The sequence below is a fragment of the Camelina sativa genome, chromosome 8 (assembly GCF_000633955.1).
Source record: "Camelina sativa cultivar DH55 chromosome 8, Cs, whole genome shotgun sequence".
Lineage (NCBI taxonomy): Eukaryota > Viridiplantae > Streptophyta > Magnoliopsida > Brassicales > Brassicaceae > Camelina > Camelina sativa.
In genome coordinates this window covers 16,607,647-16,630,787 of record NC_025692.1, presented here as the reverse complement: position 1 = coordinate 16,630,787, position 23,141 = coordinate 16,607,647, and the positions used below count along the sequence as shown (strand labels likewise).

General features: G+C 37.1%; 5 protein-coding genes and 1 pseudogene across 7 annotated transcripts in view; 4 read left to right on the top strand and 2 right to left on the bottom strand.

Moving 5' to 3' along the window:
• On the top strand, positions 8,229-12,990 carry LOC104707317. The gene is made up of 2 exons (XM_010423646.2): positions 8,229-8,457; positions 12,602-12,990. The coding sequence occupies exons 1-2, from the start codon at positions 8,336-8,338 to the stop codon at positions 12,837-12,839; spliced, it is 360 nt and encodes a 119-aa protein (XP_010421948.1). The 5' UTR covers positions 8,229-8,335; the 3' UTR covers positions 12,840-12,990.
• On the top strand, positions 14,844-15,879 carry LOC104707316. The gene is made up of 2 exons (XM_010423644.2): positions 14,844-15,187; positions 15,498-15,879. The coding sequence occupies exons 1-2, from the start codon at positions 14,982-14,984 to the stop codon at positions 15,712-15,714; spliced, it is 423 nt and encodes a 140-aa protein (XP_010421946.1). The 5' UTR covers positions 14,844-14,981; the 3' UTR covers positions 15,715-15,879.
• On the bottom strand, positions 16,262-16,724 carry LOC109126074 (annotated as a pseudogene).
• Positions 20,101-20,589, top strand: LOC104709607 (putative F-box protein At2g02890). The gene has a single exon (XM_010426189.1). The coding sequence runs from the start codon at positions 20,101-20,103 to the stop codon at positions 20,587-20,589; it is 489 nt and encodes a 162-aa protein (XP_010424491.1).
• On the top strand, positions 21,055-22,499 carry LOC104707315 (probable fructokinase-5). The gene is made up of 5 exons (XM_010423643.2): positions 21,055-21,229; positions 21,313-21,723; positions 21,800-21,934; positions 22,010-22,126; positions 22,206-22,499. The coding sequence occupies exons 1-5, from the start codon at positions 21,056-21,058 to the stop codon at positions 22,338-22,340; spliced, it is 972 nt and encodes a 323-aa protein (XP_010421945.1). The 5' UTR covers position 21,055; the 3' UTR covers positions 22,341-22,499.
• The window catches only part of LOC104707313 (22.0 kDa heat shock protein), a 6,257-nt gene continuing 5,612 nt past the window's right edge, over positions 22,497-23,141 (bottom strand). Inside the window, exon 2 of one of the 3 annotated variants that reach the window (XM_010423641.2) lies at positions 22,497-23,105. In XM_010423641.2, the coding sequence (XP_010421943.1) occupies positions 22,671-23,105 (435 nt within the window). In that variant the 3' untranslated portion in view covers positions 22,497-22,670. The other 2 variants (XM_019228519.1, XM_010423642.2) reach the window with 2 other exon arrangements.

The window sequence follows — 23,141 nt, the reverse complement described above, 5'->3', positions numbered from 1 at the left end:
TCCTACAATGTTCTATCGACTCAATACTAGCAACCTAACAATAGCTAGACCACAATCAATCAAGCCTCTAGAACATCCTCCTCATCATCATCTTGATTCTATGATCACACTTTGCCTTTACCTGCACCGCAAACACATATTGAGATGCATGAGTATTATCATAAACACTCAGTGAGGACATCATCCCATCTACTGGGCTATACACACAAGCAACTGAGATTCTATTGTTAAGCTAAACAAATAAACACAATCAACACATCAAACAAGGCAAAACTCAACATCGGATAAGACTGGTGTCGATCGACACTGCTTCTGCAGACGCGAACTGCACGAATCTGAACGTCGATCCTCCGTTTCAAATCATCCCAACCTCTCCCAAACACCTAAGGAACATATGGGAAACACGAAAACAACAAACCCAAGCAAGCAAACACCACAAATAAACAAAGAACAACCAAACAACAGAGATCTCAGGCTTAGATCAGCCATGGTCAAGCACTCACCTCTTTTTCAGGAAGATTTGATTGAAAAACGGTGGAAACAACACCTTAGGAAGCTTCTCCTTCGTTCCCAACAACAGCTCTCCCTTCTACAGCTCCAGAGTCAAACAGAACGTGGGACATAAACCCGCCCACCGACAAGGTCCCTACACAAACCTCATGTGTTGAGAACCTAACATTCAGTTACAAGCAAAAACAAACATAATCTGAACTATTGAATTGACCAAGTTCGAANAGACCAGACAAAACACCCAATAACCCTTAATTCGTCGCTTCTCCACTTATATAGTTGGTTTAGGGATTTCTAATTGAACCAAACCGAACCAAACAACAAATAAAACAAACCTGTCGAAACCAGGAATGTTGGTGTCGATCGATACACCAAGGGTGTCGATCGACACTCNTTGTGATCGCTCCTGAACTGGTGCCACCGGTCTCCACAGTCGAGTATACCCGTGATGTCGGCTCGATCCAACCCACCGGCTGCACACCCTGCTGCACCCCTGGCTGACCTCCAGCCTGCACCGCTGCTACTACCATCTGCTGCAACTTGGGACAACGATGCTTGATATGCCCCATCTCCCTGCAGTAGTAACACACTCGGGTATCTGTCTGCGGCTCCATAACGGCCCGCTGCTCTGTCACTGCCCGCTGCTCACCTGGGGCAACACCGTGACCAACACCGGGCCCATCCGCCCTGCCGTCACCCAAAACAGCCTGGTCTCCAAACACACTAGGATGAACATGTGACTCCGCTACCTCTTCACTGGCCATGCTCTGGGTCACACTCTCACTAGCCTCGGGAACCTGACCCCATCCCCGACCACAACCACAACCACGACCACGCCCGCGACCAACAACATCCCCACCTCTAACCATCTGTATCACCAAGAACAGAAGGCTAAGCAACAAATAATTCTAATAACACAAAAACACAACTCACCGTTGAATCACAAAGCAGGCTCGAACAGAATGTTCTAGGACCTTATGCCACACACAATTGAATAACTCACATAATCAACTCTAGCATGAAATCGTAAACACAAACAGCAAAAGCAATAGTGAACCCTAGACCTAGAACCGTAAGGGCTCTGATACCAAAAGGAAACAACCCTTCCCTTTTTTTTTTTTTTATAATATTAACTCACTAGTGGTCCCATACCCATTAACAACCTAGCAAGAATCAACAACAGCGGATAACAAAAAGATTCCATTAAACCAATAAGAATTCCAACAACAACAATCCAATAACCAACAATGCAATAACCAAGTTCCAACATCCTACAATGTTCTATCAACTCAACACTAGCAACCTAACAATAGCTAGACCACAATCAATCAAGCCTCTAGAACATCCTCCTCCTCATCGCCTTGATTCCACGATCACACTTTGCCTTTATCTGGACCGCAAACACATATTGAGATGCATGAGTATTATCATAAACACTCAGTGAAGCCATCCTCCCATCTACTGGGCTATACATACAAGCAATTGAGATTTCATTGTTAAGCTAAACAAATAAACACAATCAACACATCAAACAAGGCAAAACTCAACATCGGATAAGACTGGTGTCGACCGACACCAGGTTGGTGTCTATCGACGCTAACACAACAAGGTGTCGCCCGACATCATACTGGTGTCGATCGACACTGCTTCTGCAGACGCGAACTGCACGAATCTGAATGTCGATCCTCCGTTTCAAATCATCCTGAAATCGTCCTAAACTCTCCCAAACACCTAAGGAACCTATGGGAAACACGAAAACAACAAACCCAAGCAAGCAAACACCACAAATAAACAAAGAACAACCAAAAAACAGAGATCTCAGGCTTAGATCAGCCATGGTCAAGCACTCACCTCTTTTGCAGGAAGATTTGATTTAGAAACGGTGGAAACAACACCTTAGGAAGCTTCTCCTTCGTTCCCAACAACAGCTCTCCCTTCTACAGCTACAGATCTCACCAAAAACCACCAAGAACAAGCCAAAATCTCTCAAGAACACTCTCCAACGTTTTTTCTCTTCTTTCTCTCTTTTCTCACTCAACGGAGACCAGACAAAACACCCAAAAACCCTTAATTCGTCGCTTCTCCACTTATATAGTCGGTTTAGGGATTTCTAATTGAACCAAACCGAACCAAATAGCAAATAAAACAAACCTGTCAAAACCAGGAATGTTGGTGTCGATCGATACACCAAGGTGTCGATCGACACTCAGACCAAAAATGCGATTCTCCCCACTAATAAGGATTCGTCCTCGAATCCCGCACCACCGCCATCCGTCAAGGACCTCCGTGCCACCGTCAACACGGCCCGTACGTCCTCCGACCACACTGAATACTGTCAGCCAAGGTTACCGTGCAACTGTCGCAACAGCCCGCACATCTCCGACTGAACCCCGAGGTCTTCCTCTAGCCAATATACTCACATCCAAGACGCTATTTGCTCACAATTTTGTGCTTCCCCTGTCCGTGGTCGCAACCAACGAATCATGCCGGCTCGCTATCAGGCCAACCGCCTTAAGCTACGACATCCAGGAAGTCACTCACACACACTCCCCCCTCTCTCGGGTCGCAACCCTTGAGACATACCGGCTCACTTGCGAGCCGCGGCTCACAGCTACGGTATCCAGGGAGTCTCAAATATCCCGCTCTTGGGTCGTCACCCTAAAGCGCGCTCTCGGATCGTCATCTGAAGCAACATACCACTCCCACTCTGTGGCCACAAAGTCCATCGAGCTATCGGTATCACAAGAGTTGGGATATTTGAGACTTGTTTGCTCACGGCCTTGAGCAAACAAGTCTGATGCCATCGAGTATCTCCCGACTAGATCTACCTCAACACTTTCCACAAAAATTTCCCTTTTTAGAAACTTTCTAACTCTGGAAACTTTCTTTTGTGGAAACTTTCTATTTATGGAAATTTTCCAAAAATAGAACCCAAGCTATTTCTTCTTTTCCCATGAAAACAACAGTCAAACATAAAGAAAAAATACTCATCTTATTAATCTCAAAAATTTCATAATCGTTACAACCTCAACGAAAATACATAAGAAAAATAAGATACAACTATCCAAGCCATCAACCCGCATCTCGTGCACCACCTCATCTTGATACTTGGTCGCACAACCAACCACCCCTAAGCGACCAAGTATCAAGAGAGATGGGCTGGAATATTCCGTACGCGCTCCAGCCACGGACTACAACTTGGACCCGGCTAGACAAGCTCAAGTCGCGATCTGCTTCTCAAACCACTTCTTAAACATTGCCTTCAACCTCGCCTCTGGCTCCCAAGTCTGCTCCTCTACTCCATCACAGTCCCACAGGACTCTCATCAAAGGATTTTTCTTCCCAAGTTCCTTGACTCTCCTCTCGAGGACCCTCAACGGTCTCGCCTCTAAGGTCATATTGGGCTGAAGATCCTCAAGAATCTTAGCCAACAACTGATCACCCTCGTGAAGACACTTCCTCAGCATCGACACATGAAATACCTTGTGGAACGCACACATAACCTCAGGCAAGTCCAGCCGGTATGCCACTAGCAACCTAACAATAGCTAGACCACAATCAATCAAGCCTCTAGAACATCCTCCTCCTCATCATCTTGATTCCATGATCACACTTTGCCTTTACCTGCACCACAAACACATATTGAGATGCATGAGTATTATCATAAACATTCAGTGAGGCCATCATCCCATCTACCGGACTATACACACAAGCAACTGAGATTCTATTGTTAAGCTAAACAAATAAACACAATCAACACATCAAACAAGGCAAAACTCAACATCGGATAAGACTGGTGTCGACCGACACCAGGTTGGTGTCGATCGACGCTAACACAACAGGGTGTCGATCGACACTGCTTCTGCAGACGCGAACTGCACGAATCTCAACGTCGATCCTCCGTTTCAAATCATCCCAAACTCTCCCAGACACCTAAGGAACATATGGGAAACACGAAAACAACAAACCCAAGCAAGCAAACACCACAAATAAACAAAGAACAACCAAACAACAGAGATATCAGGCTTAGATCAGCCATGGTCAAGCACTCACCTCTTTTTCAGGAAGATTTGATTGAGAAACGGTGGAAACAACACCTTAGGAAGCTTCTCCTTCGTTCCCAACAACATCTCTCCCTTCTACAGCTACAGATCTCACCAAAAACCACCAAGAACAAGCCAAAATCTCTCAAGAACACTCTCCAACGTTTTTTCTCTTCTTTCTCTCTTTTCTCACTCAACGGAGACCAGACAAAACACCCAATAACCCTTAATTCGTCGCTTCTCCACTTATATAGTTGGTTTAGGGATTTCTAATTGAACCAAACCGAACCAAACAACAAATAAAACAAACCTGTCGAAACCAGGAATGTTGGTGTCGATCGATACACCAAGGGTGTCGATCGACACTCAGACCAAAAATGCGATATTTGGTTTGCGGATGTTACACATTCATTCCTAAATCATAACTAACAAATTGTAAAATGTATATTCTCAACTTGCGAATCAAGAGTTTCTACAAAACTCTACCTACAACCGTTAACAGTATATATATCAACAAAATAATAGTCTCGTGGTGTACCACGGGGTAAAACCTAGTTTCTATACAATTTTGTAATCAAAAAATACTTGGTTGAATTTTTAAAATAGTTTTATTTCCGGATATACCATAAGTTGAATTTTTAAAAACAAATATAAATTGTTCAATCTATAAAATATTCAAGCTTTAGTAATAATATCTATTGAATTAAAAAATTTACTGAGTAACGGGTCAAAATTTGAATATTTAAATTCAATTTCATACTTTTTGTTGAATTTTTATAATTTTATGTAATATAATAAACTTTAAATAATTTTTTGAAATATTTTTAATATACTGAAACTTGATAAAAGTTAGAAACTATAAACACTCTAAATTGATTTGTTGTAGCAATGTCAATAATATGTCATTATAATATGAAAGAATTTCAAGAAACCAAGTATATTAAAACAAAAAGTATAACAAGATATTTATTTACTCATAATATAATAACTCGCTTTTTAAAAACCAAATTTACAAAATTATGTCATATAATGACATACAAGTCATGATGTAGAATATACATTGTTGAAATAACTTCTCATATAAAACCTAATACAACATACTAAAAATTATTTTAAAATATAAAATACAAAATTTTGTATAAAATAAAATTTAACCAGTGTTATAGCACGAGTACTTATCTACAATCATTAAAAATTACAATATAAATAAAATGAATTTCAATTCGTGCTAGAGCACGGGTCTTAATCTAGTAGTATCATATTTAAAAAACTAAAATAAATGGACATCTGAAATGCTTAATTGTCTTCGCGCCAAGAAGAAAATGTGTTGTGTTGATGGGAATTTACCCAAACTGGCAGCTGATAGCTCCGATCTTGGGTCATGGAATTTTTTAATTCTATGGTTATTGAGTGGTTACGAACTTTGATTACACATCGAATTTTTGGACAGTTTTGTTTATTACAGATGCACATGATTTGTGTAAAAATTTGAAAGAAAAGATTTTGAGTTGCATATGGACTTGAGAATATATATTGTATTTTTCATGTTTTCACTTAAAAGTTATTTTCTCTCAATCTTTTAACTTTCTGAATTTAAATATATAAGCATTTCAGTTTAAATGAATATTTTCAGTATTAAATTTGTATAATTATGCTAATTTTTAAATATATATATATATATATATATATATATATATATATATCTGTCGGTAGTCTGTCGGAAACAAGGGACAATTTCGATACATGTCGTCGGAAATCTGTCGGAAATGATTGACTTTCTCGAAAACATATTGTTGGTAATCTGTCGAAAACGACGAACTTTCTCAAAATTTCATCGTTAAATCATCGGTTATTCTGTCGGTTCGACGGACATTTTCTGATATTGTTCGGTCGGTAATATCGTCGGAAACATAACTCCGATGGATGTCCGACAGATAATTACCAATGTACTTACCAACAAACCTATCAGACAGATTTTCGACAGGCAGCTACCGATGGATTTACCGACAAACCGACCATCAATATATATGTCGGTAATATGTCGGTAATTGCTTATAGGAAATCCGTTGGTAATTACCGACAGCTTTATTTTTCCGACAACCTAAAACCGACGGACACATCTGTTAGTGATTTGTCGGTAATGGATGTTTCCGACGGCTAACTGACGGATATGTTTGTCAGTTTTAAGCTGTTTTCTTGTAGTGTGTTGGCATCTTCACGGTCATCCAAGATAGTGTACTGGGAAAAATGCAGAGGCTCTTCATGCGGTGGTCGGAGTACAACAAACACTTACATCGGTTTTTGTACGTTCTTTACGTCCCCTACCTCAATTTTTCTTTGATTCCGTCATCAAAAATTTTTAAAAGCATATGAAGAATTGTATTACAGGACCTTTTTCGAAGACTCAGATCAAAAGTGGTGAGTTCGAATCTGGTACTTGATACGAGAAGGTTTGAAGAGGATTAATTAGACCTGTTGGTGGAAGGTGGTTAGAGCTCCCCACTCCCCACCATAGACGTGGACCATTGGGTATCCATGTTCAAGGGAGAGAAATATTACCTGCCACTCATGGAAGAAACTCCAAATAAAAGAGGGTTTGAGTCATTTTGGTTACACCGTGTAGGGTCCTTACAACGGTGATATAACTGTCCTTCAGTGTGTGTGATTGCTATCATTTTGGTATGTGATTGATATCAGCTTATCTACACCTTAAGTGTGTGATTGCTATCATCTTACGGTTAGTTTTAATACACTCTCTAAGTTTCAACGATGTGCTTATATACTCGCTCAAGAGCTCCTACTACTAAACATGAGTGAAAATGGGTTGGACTGATATATATTAAAATAAAATATCAGTTTGGGTTGAATACTCGCGTCTTTTAAAATATATACATATATATATATATGTCCTACATAATTTAAGTATAGGACTCATACACATTTTGAGAATTTTATCATTTATAAAGTTGATAAACGATATAATCTTATAATTTTTAAATAATTATTCAGAAAAATGTATGTTTTTATTTAGAAAATTGTATGTTGTATTTTTGTATTTGTTTTAATATGTTTTGTTTAACATTTAGATTTTATAATTTTAGATAATTTGTATTTTTTGTGTTTGGTACCGGATAGAATTTGCACTAACACCTCTCATAAATTATTTGATATGAGATTAAAATATTTTGTGTATTTTAGTAGATCAGTCTGTAAAAAAATATATAATCAAATTTATGTAAACACTAACCCGTTCCATAATTTGATCTGGAACATTTTTTAGCAAGTTAAAAGCATATAGTATAATTAAATTATGGATACAAATATTTTTTAGAATTATTAAAGTATGTTTTTTTGGATATTACAAAACACAAATAATAATCTTACACCAAAAAGTTACTTTGTACATCCTAACAGGGAAATAATTTTTTTTATATCAAAATCTGATAACGGCAACATCAAATTTCACATAATTTTTCATGTGTTAAGTGGAGTCTCAATAAATTTCTCGTCCTTCGACATCGGTCACAAAAATCAGTACTAGCAACAACAAAATATATGGACGGCATTTATCACGAGGAACCGAATTAGCTCCACAAACTTATTTTTCTCTGTTTGTCCTGTATGGGTAGATGTACTACGTTTGGTTTTCGGAAATGTTACCCCGCTTTCATTTTTAGGCAGCGGTTACTTTAAATACGAACAAATGTTTTGTGATCAAGCATGCTCTAAACAACACCCATTCATCTCTTCTTTCTTCTTTATTTAGTTTTAAGTTTTCAACTATGGAACTTAACCATGACTCGATATTCGCTCCAGCGGTTCCCAATGAGATTCATGGAATCAAGCTCTTGAGACAAACTTCGGATGCTAAGCTTGCTGAACTTGGGGTTGTCTCTTGGCCTTTGTCGGTTTTCTTTCCTATACTCTTTTGATTTATTTTTTATAACATTTCAAAACTAGGCTTTTAGTAGTGTTTTTATCCTTTCAACGGTTAACAGTACATCATAATTAACATGCGGAACCAATTGCTTTAATATTCCCACAGTCCACAGAGGTCGAGAGTCGTGTGGCATGTTAATGTTCATCTAGCCTGATAACAAGAAATAAAGCACTAGGCCATTAATTCCCACAGAGGTGGAGAATCGGTATTCTTGTCATTTAAATCTATGAGGGTAAATAATGATAAGACTCATAATGAGAGCATTTTAACAACATCTTGACTTCTTGTCCCAAAAATCTATTGAAATTCATTTTGTTAGGTCTTATAACAAGAAAACTTGTGAATTTTTGACTGATTTATTTTTACAGATTTACGGATTCATCCCTCAAAATTTTTTAACGTAATTTCTATAGACGAAAATTCCTTCTATAGAATTTGTCAAAAATTAGTAGTTTAACGTATTATTGATAAATTGTTGTCCGTCAGTTAAACTTTCTTTGAATTGTCTTAGAGGACCACCTTCTGTCAAAAAAGTCATCAGGTTAGAGTTACAGGTTTTCCATATATCAAAGAAAGTACCTGACTAATGTAAAACATATGAAAATTAAGAACGACAAGACTAAAACATTATATTAATTTATCGATAAGTTATTAATAGCATTTTATAACTGATTTGCATAATTTCGTAATTTTTTTTCAAAAAAATTCGTATCATTTTTTTTTTTTTTTTTGTCATAATTAGTATATTTCTAGAATCAGTTACAAGTAAGAAATCCATTATCATGTATAACAGATGTAGACCAAAGGTTTTCGATGTAGTAAAACTATAACAAGAATTAATACAATTTCAAGAGAAACAAACACCACAACTGTAACGCCTCCGACCTATGACCAAAATTGCCTAGAACAGCCCTGAGACGCTACTTCCACTACTTTAGACATCACTTAGGTTCAACGGCGGATCCACGTGAAGAGGAAAGGGGTCAGATGACCCCCGTTAAATGTTAAAAACAAAATTTGTAATTTTATTTCTTATGGATTTTTCGGCAAAATTGGTTAAAATTCTCTTTATTGACCCCCTAAAATCCCTTCCCAACATGGGTTCGAGTCCTACTTACTACACTTTTACTTGATTTTTGTTCATAATACTTGGTTTCTTTTAGTTTTTTAAAAAATTCTAGTCTTTTTACACTGTTTGATTTTTAAAATAAAAACGTAAAACTCTTATAATTATAAAAAAATTTAAATAACATTAATATTTTGGAACAAATTAAAAATTTATTCAATATTTTGACCCCCCTGAAAAAAATTTCTAAATCTGCCATTGCTTAGGCTTTTCAACCCTCATGACGTCTAAGTGTTGAGCCGATCCGGACTAGGTCATAATCAGTCATTACTCGTACACGAATATAAAACCGATTCTTCATTAAATAAAAATATTTCACAAAGATAACAAAAAACTTGTAGAGTTTTGTGGCCAGGCCTAATGCCAAAAAGATTATACATAATTGTTTTAACGGAAAAAAAACATACTTTTTCTTTTTACACAAAGGTACAAAATAAAACTACTCCGGGCTCCTATCGTCCAACACGCCCTCTAACTTCCCTCTAGTGGTTACATGCAGGACAAAATTCTATCATAATCTAAGATTACTTAGTGAGTCTCAGGGGTCCTTACAGAAGATTAGATTCCCAACCCCACCCCAAAACAAAAGGAATCAATCACCACATCACACAATCAATCAGAGAAAGCATGTGTAAGGTAATAAGCCAAGAAAACAACCACAAGCAAGCAATCAATGCAACATGCAAAACTTGAATAAAAGAAAAGTTTTTAAACAAGTTTTACTAGGGCCAAAATATGCCGCCTTCCATCCCTTCCCCCTTTCTATCTCTGCATTACAACCACAAAGACATGCAACCAGAATAAAACCCCAAATATACCATTACAGGGAAGGTCAGACACATCTCCATTCTTAGTGCGCTTATGGCTGTTTGGACCTCCTCGTCACGAACGCCACACACTAAGACCATCCAACATTTAAAATTTAAGTTTATGGTCTTAAAGAACACATAAAACTTCAAATAACAACCCATAACCTCACATGCAATAGATCAAGTAAACAGATCGACATCTACGTTTACGATCCACCATGGAATTTACCTAACATGCAATAGATCAAACAAACGGATCTACATCAACGTTTGTGATCCATCATGGAACTTAACTCAAGCATTCACTTAAGTTTATGGATTAAAAATCACATAAACAACAAGTAGAAATGCGAGACCTCACATGCAATAGATCAAGTAAACGGATCGACATCCACGATTACTATCTACTATGGAATCCACCAATCAAAATGCAAAACTTCAAGAAAACTAACAAGAAATCAAGAAGAATGCAACTATATGCACATGAAAGTCGACTCTAGTTCGGGTCTCCCAACACCAAACTAGATCGAATCAATGCTCCTTGAACTCACTGGTTTTCGCAGAGCTTCAGCTTCTCCAACCTGATCTCTTGCTTGCTTCAATACTTCTTCTTGCAGACTTAGCAAACAACGATTCAAGCTCTCCACACTTAAGAAAAATCTCTCTATTTTTCTCTATTCTCTTGCCAACAGCCTTTAGGCGTCACTGTCTCTTCTCTCTTCTCCAAATGAGAAAGAAGAGATGGTATTTATAGAGAGGGTGGGCGAATCCTTCAAGCCACACGCAGGAGGGTATGTATAGCCTCCACATTACTTTGCATACACTTGTTCGAAATAAAGAGATGGGGTGTCTCTCCCTCCTCTTGTGACACCCCGGTTTCATAGACTTGCATAGAGGTTTAAATGAATTGATTTGGCCACCTATGTCACCAAAAGTGCACTTATCTTTTCGGTCAAGGGTTCTGAGAGAATTCCACAGTTAAGGGTGCTTATGCTGGAGTACTCTTAGGATGGGTGACCTTCCGGGAAGTGATTGTCGAAACTGTGCGAGTGAGTACAGAACACAGGAAAAGATCATGTGGTGATTTGTAGGGACGGTAACAAATCTTTAAAGTCTCCCGGACGTAGCAAACCGACCATCGGTTATGAATGGGCTCATAGGCCTAGTGAGAAGAAGTAAAGCCCATTAAAGAAAATGGACCCATTGACTAGGAGTGAACATAGGGTCCATTGAGAGGTGGCGGTCGGGGCGTTACACCTCTCTTCACTCACAAGTGGCGAGTGGGAAAATATTCCATCCCACTTCCTTTATTTTTGACTAAATAATCTCCTCCACTTCTCCATTTTTAATTAATTAATTTACTTAGTGGAATAAATCACCCAGTACTCCAATTTTTGTGATTTAAATAATCTCTGTTAGTGGGTTTCCTCCCCACTACTCGCAACCCATCCGTCCGTACGCACGCTCGTACGCTATCCCATCCGTCCCCGCCTGGTACGTATGTCCTTTGTTCTACCAACTGATCAGCCCATCGCTTGATTTAACTTTCCTCAGACATATCTGGGCAGTTCTTCTCTACTTTGGTCTCTCTTTCCTTTTGAGCTCTTCTCAGATCAATTTCTTAGGAAAATATTTATCATGTAGTGAGGGTCACTACAACAACAGTCCTACTTCACTAAATTTTCTTACATATATTTTGATATATTTATACAATTATTAATTTATAGTATTGATGAGATCATATTTACAGTTAATTTTTAAAATATATATCTATATATATTTATCAAATTGTGTAATTATTGCACTAGCCAACTCCGACCCGATAAATATATATATATATATATATATATATATATATATTAAATTTATAATAGTTATTATTTATCGAGTATTAATTTATACATGTTTAACTTAGATTGATTATACATGCCTTAAACATATGCAATTTTTTTAGTCGTTACAAAACAGAAAATAAATAAAGAAATTAAAGATATGATCTCCTTCTATCATCTATGGTGGGACTTAACCCTACAAAAGATTAACAAAGAAATTGTTTCATTAAAAAAAAGAAAATGAACCACTCATCAAACCTTGGAGTAAGTAGATTTAAAGTCATGTTGAGTCCTACGTACATGTATATGGTTTGACTAACTGCGAGGTCAAACTTAAGCAGATGGGAAAGCATTCCACGCAAATTTCCATGGCAGTTTAAGAACACAGAAACGATGTACTTCGTCGAGGGGAAGTTGAAGGGGAAGGTAGAAGAGCATCACAAAGAAGGAGAAGCCTTAGAATTGAGGGCAGGGGATTTGGTTGTGTTTCCTAAAGACATGAAAGTTTTTGTGGATGTAACTGAAGATGTGAAGAAACATTATTATAGAGGAGAGGGAGCCAGAGATTGTAAAATCTGAATTACCTTAATATACTAGACCAGTAGACTTACAAGGGGATGTATGATCCGAACAGATTGAATTTTTCATCTTCACATCATATTTGTGTGTGTAGCGACATAAGTATATTTTTGTGTAACAACATCAATAAAGTTCTCTAGTCCAGTGGTAAGTGTAACAACCCATCCCGTGGACTCCACTAGCCTCACTGCTAGCTTGCCCCCATAAGTCCAAAGCTGGCTCTGACATCGATCCTAATCTCTCACCGTGGCAAATGGAACTACTCATCCAAATCCACAGTAGATTATTGGTGGGGACCAGAGTTCGAGTTGGTGGCAACTTGTCCTGTGGGAAGGTTGTTAAAAGGTGGGGACCAGGGTTCGAGGAACGCCTAGCGCACCAATAATCTACTGGTGGATTTGGATGAGTAGTTCCATTCCACGGTGAGGGGTTAGGATCGATGCCCTGCAGGGCCAGCTTGGGGTCCGTTATGCAATAAAGCTAAGGGACAAATAGTAAAAATCAAAAGTGAAAAATGAATATTTATGCAATCTCTGAAAGCTCTTAGATTAGTTAAGATTGAAATTTGGAAGTTGACCTCTTTACTCGCTGCAGCTGTAAGATATTGTAAATTTTGTTTATTATGGCCAAGTATATTCTTAACTTCTTCCTCAACCTTTAACTTTAACACTCCCCATATCATATGGAGAACCGGCCAAGTATGTTCTTAACTTCTTCCTCAACATAAAAGTTTTGAAATATCTTGAATTTAATTTTTATATATATTGAATTCAGTTAGACTAAATGAGTTGATCTTTTGGTGCAAAAATTAAGAAATATCACATTTCTTATATCGTTAAATTATTTTAAATAAAATGAATTGATATTTTGCCGTAAAAAGTTGTGAAATATATATTCTATTTTTTGTCAACAAATAAATATTATAATCTATTAATCTATAAATTATAATCTATTAATCTATAAATATTTTGATATTATTTAGAGTTAAATTAATTGATCTTTTGAATATTAATCTTTTATTATTTAATTATATAACTACTAAAATGACATTAAAAAATGATTAAAACAAAATTTTTTATGAAAATATAACTAAATTTAGTAATTATGAAAATAATATACTTAAATATGAGATAAATGACACATGTTGAAAGAAAATAATGCCAGTTGTCAGCTTATCAGAGCATTAGTTTGAAGAAAACCTTACTTTGTTGTATAAGATATATTAAAGGAGTTTCAATCTATTATAATTTCCATTATCCTCATAAGACTATACAAGTAAGTTTGTATTTTGGAATGATATCTTTTACAATGTTGAATGCATTATGGAATAATAAAAGATGACTCAGACTTCTTTGTGGTCCTAGTGCAACGAGTGCATTTGCGTTAGAACCATGTTAAATTAACATAAAAAATAGTGTATTTTAAGATTTAATTTTTTTTTTTTTGATATATAATTAAGATCCATTTTGCAAAAATTGAACAGAGTTTATACTATTTTAAGCCGGTGCTGCTTAGAACACTGGTTTGGATGTTGTCATGAGTCATCAAAGTTACATTTGATCCATCATCCACGAGAGGGTGTTTAAATTGTTCTGCAGCATAGTTGTGAGGTTAACCATTCTCTTGCATCATTCTTGGCCAAAGCCAGACTATTTTCCACCATTCCACATGTTGCTCTTGTTGCTAGTGCTTCTAATAACAATCGCCACAGAAAAATGTTTAATATTTGGGGCTGTCCGTTTTTAATTGCAAACTACACCTGAAGCTTTGTATTACATGGTAAAGCCAGTCTAGTTGTGCTATAAATCCGGTTATATCTAAAAAAACACTTATATTTCAGTTAACCAAAAAACCAAACTAATCTGAAGCTCTTACTTAACCAAATTAAATTTAACATCTCGCCGTTTGATCCTTAACCAATAACCGAAGCCGAACCGAACAACCAAAATCTCAATTAAGTTTGGTTCGGTTCTTTATCTCTCAGGGCTTCATAGACTCAAAAGTCAACCATCTATCTGCCTCAGATTTAGTAAAGTTCCCAACTTTAAACGAATTCGAAGAGGCCATCTCTTGCAAAAAAAGCTTGAATCTTTGGCTTCTATTACATCAATTTCGAAACTCAAGAGTCTGTCAAAAATCCAAATGGGTAATCATTTTCTAACTCTGTCTCTGCTTCTCTTAACAGTCTGCGTTTGCGTTCCCTTCATCACCACGAAGCTTAACCCTAAAGAAGCAATCCTCTCTATCTCCTCCGATTCTGAGTTTCCTATTAATATCCACGGAGTCAAGATCTTGCGTCAAGCTTCTGATACCAAACTTGCTCAACTAGGCGTCTCCTCTTGGCCCAAGTCTGTAACTTTCTCTTATCTCTCTCTCTCTCTGCTTCTTTTGCTTCAATGTCGTTGATAGAAAACTAGGGTTTTAACAAGCAGAACCAAAAACTTTACTTGTTAGTGTTGATCTAATCTGAGTATTTTAGGTGATCAGGAGTCAGGACAGTTTGTATTTAGGGTCTAATAGTGTCCGAGAGAACATGTAGAATTTGTGTTAGTGTGTACATTTGGTGAACTGATAGCTTAATTGATTCTTCGAAATAGACGAAAAAAACTGAGAAAGAGATCACATTTTGGACTGAATTGTGATGTGCATTTGTGTAAGGTGGGAAGGAGCTCCAAGCAAGTTTCCATGGGAGTTTACGAAGACAGAGACGATGTTTTTCGTGGAAGGGAAGGTGAAAGTGAATGTAGACGGATACGACGAAAAAGATGAAACCTTTGAGATAGGGAAAGGAGATGTGGTTGTGTTCCCTAAAGACATGAAAGTTGTTTGGGAGATCACTGAAGCTGTGAAGAAACGTTATAGCTTAGAGGAGTAGTAGTGACTTCACATTTGATGTTTGTTTGTTGTGTTGTATCTGGTTAGTATCTTTGAACTAAGCCGATCTATGTTGATGGGGGATTATGATTCTTAGACTAAATGGAAAGGACCGTTGTTATAATTGTCTTGCAAGTTAGTGAAAACTACCCCACATGCTGAAGCCTATCCATTTTAGTTTGTAGAGAACATAACTTGAATCTTTGGCTTTTCTTTCATTCATTCAAGACTCACTGTTGTGTAAATCTAATGGTAAACTCTAAAGAAGCAATCTTATCTCTCTTAAATTCTGAGGTTTCCACTGAAATTTACGGAGTCAAGATCCTGCATCAGGTTCTCGATACTAAACTTACTCAACTAGATAACACTTCTTGGACCAAGTCAGTCCCTCTAGGTTAACTTCATTACACACAATCCTAATTACAAAAACTTGCAATGTCTCACTATGCTGAGCTTGGTTGACTTGAAAGTTTTGCAATCTTGATTTTATTTTAGATTTCTTGAAATGTTTGTTTTATGTTGAAACCAAAATTGAATATGAAATATAATGTTTCAATGAATTTTTATAGAAGTATAAAAACTATATATTATACAAAATTTTAGTTAGGACCCAACAGCTCAAGTACATGACAGTTCTAAGCGATTCTTCAGTCTTCTTGGCCTTCTCACTCTCAGCAGAGGAGATAACCGCAGCAGAGACAGAAGAAGAAAGCCTTTTCCCTTGAGAAGCAGATCTAACGTTGTTACGGAGATGATGGTTCACAGACCGGACTATGTAGTTCCAACGACAAACCTAGTTGGTCTTTTAACGCCTCTACGGCTCCAATGCTCACTGCCACCGTCCATGCTTTGCTAGAAGAACTCATCTTTTGTTCAGAGGATTTTGTATACAACTTCCTGCGTTTTTTTTTGGTGTGTTTTACGTTTTAGAGAATTGTTTGTTTTAGAGAAAGTGAAGTGGATTGGTGTGTTTATGTAAAGAGAGAAGAAGCCAACAATATTGGATTTGGATGTGAAGTCGGGGTAGTTTTAAAAATAAAAATCAGAGGCTTTTTGGCTGGTGGTTTGATAGGTTTACCAGTGTCTGGATATTGTAAATGACGGTTTTAACTTTTTTAAGAAGCAAATAGATAAAGGGGTAAAATTGTGAATTCGGTAGCCCATCGATTAGAAGAGTGTGCCACTATGTATCCGCACGGCACCTGATTTTTTTTTTTTTCTTTTTGCTCAACATCAACTTTTCATTAACCAAAATGATACAACCAAATCAAACGCAAATTACATTCACCTCTATAGAGTTGGACCAAATGCAATGGTTGATCAAGTATAACCCTAGAACATTATGCGGATCCAACACTACCTAATCGAGAACTATTGCATTTTTTAACCACAATAAGATAGATAACACTCTACAACTCAGAGTGAATCTCGTGTTTCGGTGTATTTCGTGTTTTGTCTACCTTCCAAAATTCAAGTATAAAATTGTTTTTGTTTTTTTTTACCACTTAGACCAAAAAAAAAAAATATAAAAAAAATCAAAATCACATTCCCATCCAAAAAGAAAAATAAAGCATAACCACAATGTTCTGTGCAAATAAACAGCTAAATTCGAGAAAAAAGTTATTAGACTTTCAGTTCTGACAGAATCAAATAGTAAATAGAATTATTAATATTTTTAGGGAGATTTACTCATATGGTATACATTTTGGGTAATATTACCAGAACATATAAAACTTTTTTATTATTATTAGGATATTTCGGGTATTTTGAAAATATCCAGTGTGCCCTTGTTTTATGTTACATGAAAAAACGTAATTACAAAAATGTCATTGCCACGTTAGACGCCACGTCAAAAATCGCTGACGTGTATTAAATAACTCAGTCGTAACGCGTTACAGAGGTAACGACGGCTGAGTTATAGTATGTTGAGGTTGATTTATGAAAAAACATTTGAGTTGGAGCGGTCGGCTGACTTAAAGCATAATTCAGCCAAGCGCAGTTTTTACGATTGAGTTTTCACCCGATGGTTGAGTTGTCAAATTTTTGGCTGAGTTATCCCTACGACACAACTGAATTAACTTTTTCCGGCTGGCTGAGTTATAAACAGTGGCTGATCTATGAGATGTCATTACGGCTGAGTTTTTACGGCTGACTTAGTAGCAAAAACTTAATTACTAGAATATCATTCAGTTACGCCTGACTTAAACGATACGGCTGAGTTACAAATTTTCAATTGAGCTATGACATTAAGCGGCTAAATTTGGCAGCCATTTTTTTGCTTTTTAATTATTTTAATAGTATTCATGTTGCGGCTGAGTTATAATCTTGTTTGATGGCTGATTTACATGTTTGTTTGGTGGCTGACTTGCCACTTCGGACGCCTCATCCATGTCAGCTCCATGTCATCATCTTCTCCGGAAAAAGAAACGTCGTTCCTTCGACTCTTGTTCTTCAACTGGTTAAAAAGTGTTCTTCACCTTGTTTTTCCCCTTGTTTTTCTCCTCGTTCTCAACTTCTTAATTACACTAATTCTTATTGATTTCCTCATTCTTCTTCATTTTATTTCATGGATCCAGTTCTGGTAATTGTTGTTCCGGTAATTGGGTAAAGAAACACAAATATGTATTTAAGTGACACCCATGTTCGCGATGTAAACAAGTTGGGCACAATGTGAAAAATTGTCGGATGTAGTATTGTTGTAATACATTTGTTTTATTTTGTCTAATAACTCAGTCGTCAAGCATTATAACTCAGTTGTCATATTAATCGACGAGACCTTTTGTTTTCCTCTTTCAGATTATTTCTTGTGATAACTCAGCCACAAAGCATTATAACTCAGCCGTCATATGAATCGATGAGACCTTTTGTTTTCCCGTAAATACTATAACTCAGCCGTCAAGTCGTATAAATGAGCCGTTTGCTTTCAGATTATTTCTTGTGACAACTCAGCCACAAAGCATTATAACTCAGCCTTTATATGAATCTACAAGACCTTTCGTTTTCCCGTAAATACTATAACTCAGCCGTCACATACCGGAACTCAAAAACGAGGGCGGCTTAGACGGAAACGAACAAGACAGCGACGAAGAAGAGAGAGAGAGCGAGAGAGAATATCGGGCGAGGACTGCGAGAGATGACAGCGAGAGAGTAGAGAAAGACAGAGTATTGCCAGTGGAATTAGGGTTCGGCGACGAGAGAGAGAGAGAGTTTTTTTCGGGTTGTGAACAGTAACCCTTTCAGTTTCCTTCTCTTTTGATATAAACAAGAAAAAAGAAACTGTCGATTCTGGAAAAAAACTGTATAGTGACGTGGATTGTGGAAGATGATGTATATTTTAATTTGTTGATGTGTATTTTTCTTTATGTTTTTAATCAAAATCGAAAAAATAAACCCAAGGGGTAAATTGTAATTACATCTAGGTTACTAAACATGTGAACAATTTTTAGAAAATATATACATATAAGGAATAAACCAACTTTTGGATATCGTCTGAGTAATTCTTTCATGTTTTTACCGTATTATAAAGAAAATAATTTGAAGGTGATAGCCAAGTGCTAGTGAACATACTTCATGATGATAGACCATTTGACATCTACAAGTGGATCCAAGAGATCAAAGGATGGACAACACGATCTGACTCTGTTGAATTCAAATGGATCGCACGAGAAGCGAATTTTCTTGCTGACAAGCTGGCTAAAGTCCAACATCTTGAAACATCAGATTATCACTTTCATCTAACTATTCGTACATGTATTCGTTCATGTATCAATCTTTTACCAAATCTTTCTAACTAATCAATGAAGTTCTAGTGTTTAAAAAAAAAAATTTGGTGAATATCGAGAGATTTGTTATGTTTTTCTTCTTATTTTCAACGAATATATTTTTTTATTATTAAATACAGTTCACATTTTATAATTTAAAACTTAGTTCTTGAAGCTATTAACTCATGTGATAGTGATACCGTCATTTTTATCCATTAACTATTTTGTCATGAGTAATACAAAAGTTTTGTTTGAACAAATTTTAAATTTAAGTAGATAATTATAAGAAATCTTACCTAAACGGTATACTTACAGAAAGGCGTATAGCTTTTTCGGGTTTGATCCGATTGGCAAGCAATACAAGGCATTGTCCTGGTCATCATACAATTCTTACATTTAGAGCTGGAGGTTTGAGGTGGAGAAAGATAAAATGTCCCTTACGACATGATATTAAGAGTGACGGGGTATGCATCAATGGGGTTTTGTAGTACTTAGGTGGTGACTTGTCTCGTGATAATGTTCCGACTGATTATGTGATAGTTTGTTTTGATGTTCGGTCAGAAAGATTCACCTTTATTTACGTAGAAAGGATTTGTCGGTTGATAAACTATAAGGGAAAATTAGCTATGATTTACTGGGAGGATGATGTCGACATTCATAAGATTCTTCATTTCGAGGGTGATGTGTACACTTATTGGGAGGGTGAGGTCGACGTTGGTGTCAGTAATGAGTTGCGTTTGTGGGTTTTAGAGGATGTAGAGAAACAGGAATGGTCGAAACATGCCTACACTTGGACCGATGATAAATTCTTCCGTCACCAAGTTTCCTTCGCTGGATCGACCGCTTCGGGTGAAATAGTGTTTTCGATGCGCAAGTATACATGTGGACAACCCTTTTATGTCTTCTACTTCAATCCCGAGAGGAACACTCTCCGACGTGTTGAAATCCAAGGTTTTGGTGAAGGGTTTAAGAAACCTTGTAGCGTTCGCACCTTTGTAAACCACGTCGAGGATCCTACTGTTAAGGATTTAGAACTGCTCAAGTCAATCCCTGCTCCGTTTGGGGATACAGATAGTTCAGGCACAGATTCAGATGAATCAGACAGAGAGGGTTAGCCAAGACGTATATGTCCTTGGGAGTAGGCGAAAGCAATGAGCATTGTCATGTTTTGTGTTTTTTTTTTTTTTTTTTATCTATTCGTTTAATGCTCTTTTGTTTTGTACCTTTTTACTTTTACTATTTTAATAAATCAAGTTTAATCCTTGAACTAATGATTAGTCTCATTTCATAAAGAAGATATGTTAAAATTATAATTTCAGTTCCATACTCTGAGAATATAAAAAATCTCTGTAACAGAGAATTCGGTACGCTGTGTGTGATCAACCCAAGATTTTATTGATCTTTGATTGTTCTTTACTCGAATTTTACAGTCAAAAGATTGGACTGAGTTTGTACTGCAAATTAGGGGTTTTGTTAGTGCTTATCCCACTTTACATGCCTTTCTGTTGCACATTCTTCATCTTTATATAAACAGATGTTATCTTTAGTTATAGCTTCCAATTGTTTTTCCACCAAAAAAAGATGGCTACTCCATTAATTGTTTCCTTTGGTGAAATGCTTATCGACTTTGTCCCTGACACTTCTGGTGTATCTTTAGCTGAATCCACAGGTTTTCTCAAAGCCCCTGGTGGTGCTCCGGCTAATGTTGCTTGTGCCATCACCAAACTCGGTGGCAAATCTGCTTTCATCGGCAAGGTTTGTATCTTTTTCTTATGTTACTTAGAATCTATGTCAGCAGCCTGTAGAGTGATGTGTGGTATTCTGTCTTTTTTTTTCAGTTTGGTGATGATGAGTTTGGACATATGTTGGTTAACATATTGAAAAAGAACGGTGTGAACAGCGAAGGTGTTTGCTTCGACACCAATGCAAGAACTGCACTGGCCTTTGTGACATTGAAAAACGATGGTGAGAGAGAGTTCATGTTTTACAGGAACCCGAGTGCTGATATGCTCTTGAAAGAATCTGAACTCAACAAGGATCTTATCAAGAAAGCTAAGATTTTCCACTATGGTTCTATTAGTTTGATCTCTGAGCCATGTAGAACGGCTCACATGGCGGCTATGAAAACCGCAAAGGATGCGGGAGTTTTGCTCTCTTATGACCCGAATGTTAGGCTGCCTCTTTGGCCTTCCACTGAAGCTGCAATTGAAGGCATCAAGAGTATTTGGAATGAGGCTGATATTATCAAGGTGTAATATATGTTTGTTTTGTTGTAAATGATGTGTTCTGTTTTGGTGATCTTAGTGTTGAGTTTGGTGTGTTTAGGTAAGTGATGATGAGGTGACATTTCTCACCCGTGGAGATGCAGAGAAGGATGATGTTGTTTTGTCTCTCATGCATGATAAGCTTAAGCTGCTTATCGTAACTGATGGAGAGAAAGGTTGCAGATACTACACAAAGGTAACTAATTAAAAGGAATCAGATTTGATATGATTGTTCCTTGTTAGAGTGATCTGAAGACTGGCGAAATTGCAGAAATTTAAAGGGAGAGTGCCTGGATACGCTGTGAAAGCAGTTGATACAACTGGAGCTGGTGATTCTTTTGTTGGTTCATTTCTTGTCTCATTGGGAAAAGACGGTTCCATACTCGATGTACGTTCTACAGCAAACATTGTGATGACGTTTTCAGGTTTTAGATGTTGTGTGATTTGAGTAAATGTGAATGTTGCAGGATGAAGGGAAGCTGAAGGAAGCTCTAGCCTTTGCAAATGCATGTGGAGCCGTGTGTACAACTCAGAAAGGAGCTATTCCTGCACTTCCAACTCCATCTGATGCTCAGCAGCTCATGAAATCTAAGTCCAAATAGTTTCAGTACTCTTGTTTCTGTCCTGTTTCTGTTTCTTCACGTTTTTATTGATTCTGGTCACTTTCCAAGTTTTTGTCAGAGTATTTTCTCTGTTATCTGAATAATAAATCTAGTTTCAAGTGCATTTTCTTGAATATTGTGACATGTCATAAATGATGTTCTGTAATATAATGACGTGAAAATTTTACTGGATACGGAAAGGTTATACATATTTTGGTAGATAGGTTACAAAACATAACACTCCATTATTAGCATACACAACCTGAAACACAAGAGTCTTGGATTTATAACTCTTCGTCACACTCAGAAAGTAGTATATAGTTTATTCAGTTAGAGTTCTTTGGATTCAGAAGAGCTGATTTTTGAAGTTTGGTCCTCTTCAGCCGCAATGTTAACAACCCTTGGACCCTTGACCTGATCAGGGGATAGCTTAGTGAGGTTAATAGTGAGTACACCGTTCTCAAGGTAGGCCTTGACTGATTCCATATCCACATTATCAGGTAGCTTGAACTGTCTCCAGAACTTACCATATGATCTCTCCACTCTATGCCACTGGTCTCCTTTCTTCTCTTCTTCTCTTTTCCTCTCTCCACTCACTCGCAAAACTCTGTTCTCCTCCACTTCTATCTTCACTTCATCCTTCTTCAAACCAGGAACATCGAGCATTATCTCATGCCCTTCTGCTGTTTCTTTCCAGTCCACTCTCGCTGGGGACAGAGCCACGCTCGTGTCCCTCTCGAGTTCTAATGGGATTCTCTCCAAGATCTTGAACGGATCCGGAAACCGATCCATCCAGAGATC

Excerpts from the sequence above, each read along its gene's own strand:
- LOC104707317 (XM_010423646.2), top strand. The coding sequence starts at position 8,336 with ATGGAACTTAACCATGACTCGATATTCGCTCCAGCGGTTCCCAATGAG. Across the intron at positions 8,458-12,601 it reads GGGGTTGTCTCTTGGCCTTT|ATGGGAAAGCATTCCACGCA; the intron begins GTCGGTTTTCTT and ends AAACTTAAGCAG.
- LOC104707316 (XM_010423644.2), top strand. The coding sequence starts at position 14,982 with ATGGGTAATCATTTTCTAACTCTGTCTCTGCTTCTCTTAACAGTCTGC. Across the intron at positions 15,188-15,497 it reads GGCGTCTCCTCTTGGCCCAA|GTGGGAAGGAGCTCCAAGCA; the intron begins GTCTGTAACTTT and ends CATTTGTGTAAG.
- LOC104709607 (XM_010426189.1), top strand. The coding sequence starts at position 20,101 with ATGATTTACTGGGAGGATGATGTCGACATTCATAAGATTCTTCATTTC.
- LOC104707315 (XM_010423643.2), top strand. The coding sequence starts at position 21,056 with ATGGCTACTCCATTAATTGTTTCCTTTGGTGAAATGCTTATCGACTTT. Across the intron at positions 21,724-21,799 it reads ATGAGGCTGATATTATCAAG|GTAAGTGATGATGAGGTGAC; the intron begins GTGTAATATATG and ends TGGTGTGTTTAG. Across the intron at positions 21,935-22,009 it reads GTTGCAGATACTACACAAAG|AAATTTAAAGGGAGAGTGCC; the intron begins GTAACTAATTAA and ends GCGAAATTGCAG.